The following is an 8,643-nucleotide window of genomic DNA, read 5'->3' as shown; positions in this document are numbered from 1 at the left end:
AGGACACAAAGGGATTTTAAATCTGGACGGGTGTTTAGAACCCTCAAGGAATAGCGTGAGGAGAGTCTCACAGAGATACGCAGAGAGTTTGACCCGCGGGGTCTGAGCATCCTCAGGCAGCTCCAGTCAGGTCAGAGTTCATCGTTATCCTGTGTGGGGACGCGGGAGCGCTGTGGGACTGAGGGTGTCCGCCGCCATCGCCTCAGGGCGCGCGCGCGCGTTCGTCCCGGTTGCCAGGGCCCGGAGCAATGGGCGGGGCGGAGGCAGAACTCGCCTGGCCAATTAGAGCAGACCTGGCCGTGGCCGGCGGCCAATCGCCGCTGGTAAATAACACGCCCCTCCGCGAGACGGGGTGGGGGCGGGGCGTGCGGCGCCGCCGGCCAATCAGTGGCTGGGAAGCGCGGGCCAATCCGAGCGCGGGAGGGTTCGGGCGGTCTTTTCAAAACGGATGAGACGCCTCTGGCGTCCCTTTAAAGGCGTGATGCGTCCCTCGCCATGTCCCTCCGCGCGGCCTCGCCGCCCCGTCGCAGCAGCGCGGTGCCGCTCCGCTCCCCGTTGGGTTGGAGCTCCGCGGGCCGGCCGCGCCCTGCCCGGACCTCGGGGACCAGTCGGGGCATGGTCGAATGGCGCGGGTGGAGGGGGGGACTATTTGACTTCAGTGCGCCGCCTCACCGGCGCGGATCGCTCCGCGGGGGACAACAGAAGCCGTGGGCGGGGACGCGGCGCCGCCATCTTGGAGAGGTGCCGGGGCGGAGCGGGAGCGGCTGGGGATGGTGCCGTGATTGTGCCGTGACTCCCCGCGGGGGTCCAGGCCGCCCTGCCTGGATGCGGGGTCAGCGGCCGAGCCCACCCCCGTCCGCGCGGTGACGGGAGCCGGGCTCGCCTCCCCCTCCCCGAGCGGTGAGGGCCGCCGGGGGGGGCCCGGAGTCCCCTCGCTCCCGGCCTGCGAGGCCGCTTTGTTTCCCTGCTGCGGAGGGGAAGGAGGCGAAGGAAAGGGAAGATGAGCAGCGAGGCGCTGTGGCTTTTCAAGCAGCTGAACCTCCATCTGGAGCTGGAGGGGCGGTTCCAGCCCCGCGAGAAGGGGCTCAGCCTCATCGAGGGCGCCGCCGAGGTGCGTGAGGGCGTCGGGGTTTCCTCAGGGCAGAAAGACGAGTTCGAGAATTTCAGAGAAAATTCCAGCTAACGGAGTTTTAAGTGCGGCAAGTTAATTCTTTTTTCTGTGTGCGCCGCTTGCCTTTTGTTTTAATTATGTTTCGTCTGTAGGTGTTAACGGTACCAAGCGCTGCGACCTACAGGGCAAGCAAAATGTTTAGGCGTTTAGTATTTATTGTTTAAACTTAGAAGGAGCACAGGGGCGACAGGTTCTGTGTTGTTTCCGTCGGGGGAGGTGGGATGTCAGGCAGGCACTGGCGAGGTCTGGGGAATTGAACCCAGAACCGCTCATGCTGAGCTGCAAAATGTAAATAGACCGTAAACATCTCCCCGTTAACGACCAAAGTTCCGTACTGAGTTCAGGACAGGTTTATTATGTGCCTTCGGGTGCTTGTGAGCTCTTTGGGAAGACCCTTAATATTTAACAAGAATAAACAAAAATCCCTGAGATAAGTCTGCTTGTGTGTTGTGAAAGCAGAGCTGTAGTTTAAATATTGACGCGCAAGGTAGAGGAGCTGTGCGGTCATTTCGAAGGTCGGGAGTCGCTGTGTTCGCTTGCACTTGTTACCTTAATGAAGTCTTAAATGTCTCTTTAAATAAGCAAGCGGAGAGTAGGAAAGGTGGTTGTGCTGGCTGTTTCACCAGTGAGACTGAGGACCTGGCTCTGTAATCTCTGAACCGCGGGTATGATTTGAGTCCTAAGCGTCTAAAATTTATTTGCTTTTCAATTTGAGCGAAATAAAGCAATTAAGGACAAAAGTGCTTCTGTTTGCTTTAGGTATAAGAAGATTTAGGGAGTGAGGCACGGTGGTTGCTGCCGCAGAATAATTGTGACTTTGCCTTTTGCCGTAGAATGAAAACACTCTCTGTCCAAGACAAAGGAATGCCAAGGTGGAAGATCTTTGGAGTCTGACCAACTTCTTTGGATTTGCAACTGAAACGTTTGTTTTGGCTGTCAACATTCTGGACAGATTCTTGGCTCTTATGAAGGTACAAGTGTGGATGTTGATTCATTCTGTGCATTCAACAGCTGCTCTGAGGTCTCCTTTGTGAAGCTGGAGTTGCGTGCAGTTCCTTTTACCCCTAAAGACAAGCAGCCGCTTGATTTACTTCCTCTAATAAATCCGTAGCCGACACAGTGTAGATGTCTGCGACAGGAAGAATCAAGGGAAACAAACCAATAAGCGTTAGAAGCTGTCCTTGGATGCTCTGCTAAAGCTTAGCTTAGCCTTGGGATCGACACCAAGTGATCATTTCCTGGTGTTTTTTATCGTGTTTGTGTTGCTTTCAGGCAGGAAGCTTGGCCCTAAACTAGTTCCTCTTTAGTAGATCAGCAGAAAAAAAAACGAAGTTGCTTCAGTTTTCTGGTCTGGCTGTCCTTGAAGCAGCACAAAACCCTGCTGTGGTAGAGGGGAGAGAGGAGAAGGGGCAGGAACGAGCTGTGGAGGGATGGGGCTGCCCGGAACAGGCTCGGACTGGATTTGTGCGGGCTGTAAGCGAGGGTGGGCGAGCACTGCCGCTTGGAGGAGCAGGGAATTGCAGTTCCCACCGCGATTTGTTTGTGTAGTAGCGAGGAACAACCTGAGGAGAGGCTGCTCTGCTGCGGAGCTTGACTAGCTGAGCCCCAGCGGATAGGTGCTGCGTCGTGGGCTCTGCCAGCCGGGGTTTGCTCCCGCTGAAGTGATGGAGCCGGTCATGGTGGGGGGAGGTACAGGAGCTGCCCAAAGCCACGTTGAGTGGAGATCAGCCTTTGGCTGTAGAGCTGTGGGTATCCCAAACACATCTGCTGTTTAAGCGCTGTTGGGTGCACGATGTACTCACCGGGCTCGCTCTGGTTTTTAGGTGAAACCGAAGCATTTGTCTTGCATTGGGGTTTGCTGCATGCAGCTGGCCGCCCGTGTGGTGGAGGAGGAATGCAATATCCCATCTGCTCACGAGATCATCCGCATCAGCCAATGTAAATGCACTGTGTCCGACCTGAAACGGATGGAAAAGATAATTTCAGAAAAGTTGCACTTTGAATTTAAAGCTACTACTGCCTTAACCTTCTTGCACTTGTACCATGCTATTGTACTCTGTCATACCTCAGAAAGGTGAGTTGGAGGTGTTTGCTGAGCCCTTCTTAATTCCCTCTGAGATGTTTGCAGCCTCGGCTGTGGAGGAGGCAGCTCCTCAGTTTTTGCTCCCTGGCGAGGGAATGCTTGTTGATCCAGAGCCTTATTCTCTTGGATGTCTCACAGGAAAGAAGTATTGAATCTGGACAAGTTGGAAGCACAGCTAAAAGCTTGCAACTGCCGTCTAGTCTTCTCTAAAGCAAAAGTGAGTAGAAGCAGTTGTTTGTAGCTTCTGGGTCGGTTTGTGATGGCTGTGGTGCTGAATGCTGTCTGCTGGTCCTTTTAGCCATCTGTCCTGGCCTTGTGCCTTCTCACTCTGGAAGTTCAGACGCTGAAATCTGTTGAGCTATTGGAGATCCTTCTGCGTGTTCAAAATCATTCAAAGGTGAGCGTTTCCAGTGGATTGCTTTTCCGGTTTGGACTGACACCGTTCAGGATGGGTGTTGTTACATTTAGGGGTCCCCAAACATGTCCTTACAGATTCTGTTTGGCTGAAAGAAGCAGTTAAAAAGCAAGCTTAGATGTATAAAATCAGAGGAACTGCTGACCCAGTGTGTGTAGACAATGCATGCTTTAACAGGCAGCTGATGGAACTTGTACAGCTCTGACTGAGTGTTCTGGAGAAACTTCGAGTCTGTTCTGTGACTGCTGGGCTGGTAATTCCTTTTGCCTGAATAACTGGACCTGAGGGAACAGCTGGGGCTGTGTCAGGGTTAGGCTGGATATCAGGAAAAGGTTGTTCTCCCACATGGAGGTCCGGTGCTGAACAGGCTCCCTAGGGAATGGATGTTGCTTCCCAGGGTGGAATTGGTGGGATTGTCCTGTGCAGGGCCAGGAGTTGAACTCCATGATGCTTGGTGGGTCCCTTCCAGCTCAGGATATCCTATGAACTAAAACGGGATCCATGGCCTCTGGCAGCATGCTGCCTGTGATGGCCCAGAAGCAGCTTTTCACTCTTCTGTCAGATTGAACAGCCCTGGTTTCTTAAGGGTTGGAAGTTGTTCCTTCAAGTACCAAATTATTCTCTTTTAAAATGGTGGCTTATTTTTTTTCTTTTCCATTTTAAAGTAGTTTAAAACAAGTGCTTCCATTTGACAATGGTACTTAGAAAAAATTCCATTCCGTTTTTAAATAGAATAGCTTCTGTTTCGTTTCTCCTTTGGAAGTGATAATGAAAATGGTAACAAGGCCTGACAGGCAGACTGTCAACCTAACTCCACCTTGAACAGGGATTTGTTTGGAAGGTGTGTAGGAGTTGGTAGTTCACCTTCAAAAGCAACTTGGACAAAGGTATCACAGTAATGAGTCACTTCTGTCGTAACTGATATTTTTTCCAGGTCTTTTCCAAGAAGGTAAAATGGAAGGAGGAGTTATCCTTAGAGCACGTGTCTTACTGACTAACTAACTAACTTCTGGATTTTTTGGTTTGTTTGTTTTTTTGGTTTTTTGTCCAGATAAGTGATAGTGACCTGCTTTACTGGAGGGAACTGGTCTCTAAATGCCTGGCGGATTATTCTTCTCCTGAATGCTGCAAGCCTGATCATAAAAAACTGGTTTGGATTGTTTCGAGGCGTACAGCCCAAAACCTACAGAACAGTTACTACAGTGTTCCCGAGTTGCCAACGATCCCAGAGGGTGGATGTTTCAATGGAAGTGAGAGGTTGGTAACTCCTGGCTGCTTAATTTGTTGGGAGGTCTCCTTTTCCTGTAGTGGTCATGGCAACGCTGTAGGACTATGGCTTAATCACTGCTACTTGGGGTGAAAAAAAAGAGTTAGTTCTGAGGACATTGATGGGCTTGGAATGTGTCTTCAGCACATGGGAAAGAAGGGGGAACTGTCACTGTAGTGTTCAGAGGTACTCGGCTGGGTGGGGGGAGGCACTGTTGCATTTAAGGAAGGAAGGCTTGCAAAGGTTTTCTGTCTCCTGAAAAATTCATGTTTGGTGTCTGGAACACTGGCTTCTCGGTCGGTAGGATGTTGTCTTCAGGAAAAGTGTGCCTTGTTGGGATTTCACCTTTAGGAGCCTTGAGGAGCATTTAGATGTGGGATGTTGCTACTAGGAACAGAAAAGTGTGCAAGAAACCCCAGGATTGAGGAGTATGCATTGCCACTTTGAGGGGATTGTGCTTTGTTAAAATCACCTTTCCCACTGTTCCTTCTAGCGAAGACTCCTGTGAAGACATGAGCAGCGGGGAAGAAAGCCTTAGCAGTTCTCCTCCGAGTGATCTGGAAGGCACCTTCTTCTTTCAACTCAAACCTAAACCCGAGTGGCAAACTCTCAGCTGTCGGTCTTGGCACTGAGTCTGGGTTGTATTAGGTTGAAGTTTTGAATGCACCGTAGAGTCTTTTGGCAATAATAAATGAGGTGGTGAACTGTATTAAGGCAAAACTTTCTGTGGTATATCAATGCTTTGAATGCCTGCCTTGGTTCTTTTGTTGTTGTAATTTTGAGAAATTAAAAAAAATTCTTTCAGGTCCCCAGATCCGCAAAAAAAAAAAAAAAAAAAAAGTTGTTTTACAGTTCTGTTGTCAACAGCCATGAATGTAGTTCTGTACCTGGTGATCCAAAACCCTCGGCACTTAAACACCTGAGTTGATTTCAGGGTCTTGGCTGAGAAGCATGGAGCATGAAGAGTGAGCAGCTTTCCTGAGATTTAAACGGGAAGCTCTTGGTTAAGGAAAGAAATTTGCTCCATGGGGTCAGTCGAGCAAGGGAGATGCTCAAGAGGAGCTGTGCAGTTGTTGACCTGGGATGTTCTCAGGATTCAATGTGACAGAATCCCAAGCTTGGCTTGATTTCAGCGTTGGCCCTGCTTTGAGCAGGAGATGGGGCTGCAGTCCCTCTCGAGGGTGCCTCCCCTCCCCAGTGTTCTGGGATTAGATCCGAGTGGCTGAGTGGGTTATGTGGAACAGCGTGTGTACAGAGTGCCAGGCTGCAGTGATTTGCTCTCCAATGGGCCGGACACTGAAACGGCTTTTCCTTTTCAGCAGGGACTTGAGTTGTGTACTCCAAGTAGCAATTTTTGAAGCTTGGCTTTTATAAACTTCAGGGATCCCTATTTCACACCAGGAGTATGTGTGGTAAGCAGGTGGTTTCTAGTCAATAGAGTTTTCACTTTGAGATAGTATAAATTGTGTGGCCAGGAGTAATTCCATGTTTTCTTTAGTACAAATGTTTTTACACTGAAATTCACGTTGTATACTTCAGTGTGTTTCAAATCTTAACATGTCAATCCATGCTATTAGCTTAGACTTCTTAACTTGGTAAACCTTGCTAAGTCTACATTCCTTTGAATATTTAACCCTTGTAGTTGTTTTTCAGTATATTCATGTTATTGATTGAGTCATAATCAGACTTGTTTGCATGCTGATGATGTAAAACAGTTAGTGCAGGAGAAGTTGAAATTAAGCAGTAAAATATCAGGTAAATGTGATGGTGAAGTAGTTAACGTAATGGTTTTTCTTCTGAACTTTGTTAGCAAAGCACAAATTCCAGTCTAATTGTGAGGACATGGCTAAAGCGGACTAAAGTAGCTCGGAGTAACAGTGTGAGGTGTGGTGGTGCCAAAGTAGGAATGAAGGAGCAAACAAGCTAAAAGCTGTTTCATAGGTGCAAACGTTGCTTTAGAAAGGTAAGAGTGATGCTGTAAGTCCATAACTGTTATGTGGTTTCAGTTTTCTAAGATCATGAAAGTTTACAAAAAGTGTATATGAAAATGTAAATTTAAAAAAATGTACAGAAAAAAAATGTAAAACAAAAAAACGAGCAGAAAATACTGTATTTTTTTACATTGTATGTAACTTTTTGTAGGTCTGTGGCATGTAGATAGTAATTTATTGTGTACCCTATATGATACAAATACTGTACCTCTGAATACTTCTTGCTGCAACTCTCTGCTCACTTCAGGAGTGCTTGGGTAAGGAACCTACTGAGTCCTGTTTCAGTTGAGAACACAAATAAACTGAGTGCTGTATTTGTTACCTGTGGCAGTCAGATCCTTGAAGCTTTTTTTTTTTTTTTTTTTTTTTTTTTTTTTTTTTTTTTTTTTTTTTTTTTTTGTGTTGTGCAGGGTGTGTGGTCCCACAGCTGGGTTCCAGCTTTCCTAGGAATTGTGGCAAGGAAAAGGGGAGACTTCACAGTACTGGATGTGGGAATCTCACCTCAGCTTTGCTCCTGCCAGTGTGAGGAGCTGGGGTGAGGTATCCTGTGCTGACCGTGAGCATTGTGCTTGGCCCATGTGCACATCCAGAGCTCCTGCTAGGGGCTAAGGGTCGTTCCAGCTGGATTCCTCTGAGTTCTGCAGGAACTGTCCTTGCTGCTTTGTAGTGAAACCTGGTCTCGGGAAGTGTCAGCATCTTTTCAGTGCGGAACACTTGCAGGAACTCAAACTCCATGCAGGAGATCATGTCCTGTGTACAAATCCCTTCTGGCTGGTAACTCACACCTGCCTCTGAGAGCCCGTGAAGGGTTGGGGCTGCTCCTGCCGGGGCCTGGCTCAGAGCTGGCAGAGCAGAGGCTGCTGCCGGCTGCTGCCACAGTGCTTGGGACACGAAACACTCCTTCCTGAAGCTGCCCCCCTTCCAAGGTGCCTGCTGTGGCTCAGGAGTCGGCCGGAGTTCATGCGCTGCGTGGGTGAGCTCGGGGCAAGGTGGGAAGCCGCGGGACACGTCCTGAGCTTGCACAGCATGGGAGGCTGAATGAAACTTGAGGTGTGCCATTCAGCCCCTTTCAAGTTGGTTCCATGGGAATAAATCAGCTCGTAGGGTTCGCCTCTGTGATTGGAATGATGTAGGCTCAGATTTGGTTTTGCCAGGTCAGGCAGCTGCGGATCCCCCCAAGGAGGTTGGCTTGGCTTTCCCCAAAGAACGGGGCTTTTGGTGGTTGACCTGTTTGTAATAGCAGAGGTGTGCATGACTTTTAAATGCTGTTTGGGGCTTGCCTTGTACCACATGGTGGAACTCGCAAGGCTTGCGGTCACAGGAGTTGAAATGCGTGCTCATTTTCATAACTGCTCTGTCAGTAAGACTGGTTTGGGTGGGGGCTGAGGGGGCTGCAAGGAAATGCTTCTGTGGGGAGGCCACCCCCTGAAACAACTCCCAGCTGTGTTCACTTTCTGGGATGTTACTTCCTGTGCTGCTGAAGCTATTGGAAGTGTAGTGCTCCAGGTTCACACAGGTTTCTGAGAGCATCTTGAGATGTCATCCTACTGCTATCCTGTGGCTGGACTGGGCCACAAGGAATCTGTAGTGGAAGCACTTGTGTTCCTGGTGAGCTGTCATTCTGTAATTAAATAATTATGATAATGGCCCTTTAAACAGGAAACTTGACTTGCCCACCACTTCATGTCATATGTCAAGGGACATGCAGTGATAAAG

General features: G+C 49.2%; 1 protein-coding gene across 2 annotated transcripts; it reads left to right on the top strand.

Annotated features, from left to right (window-relative positions):
• Nucleotides 1-7,563, top strand: CCNG2 (cyclin G2). 2 transcript variants are annotated; one of them, XM_062494051.1, is made up of 7 exons: nucleotides 1-130; nucleotides 2,005-2,142; nucleotides 2,995-3,245; nucleotides 3,393-3,471; nucleotides 3,553-3,651; nucleotides 4,721-4,926; nucleotides 5,430-7,563. In XM_062494051.1, the coding sequence occupies exons 2-7, from the start codon at nucleotides 2,137-2,139 to the stop codon at nucleotides 5,566-5,568; spliced, it is 780 nt and encodes a 259-aa protein (XP_062350035.1). In that variant the 5' UTR covers nucleotides 1-130; nucleotides 2,005-2,136; the 3' UTR covers nucleotides 5,569-7,563. The 2 variants fall into 2 exon arrangements, with proteins under 2 accessions (XP_062350035.1, XP_062350034.1); XM_062494050.1 differs by lacking the exon at nucleotides 1-130 and adding an exon at nucleotides 1,001-1,111.
• The last annotated feature ends 1,080 nt before the right edge of the window (nucleotides 7,564-8,643 follow it).

The sequence above is a fragment of the Cinclus cinclus genome, chromosome 5 (assembly GCF_963662255.1).
Source record: "Cinclus cinclus chromosome 5, bCinCin1.1, whole genome shotgun sequence".
NCBI classification, from domain to species: Eukaryota; Metazoa; Chordata; class Aves; order Passeriformes; family Cinclidae; genus Cinclus; species Cinclus cinclus.
Note: the sequence above shows the minus strand (reverse complement) of the source record. Positions and strands in the feature narration are given on the sequence as shown.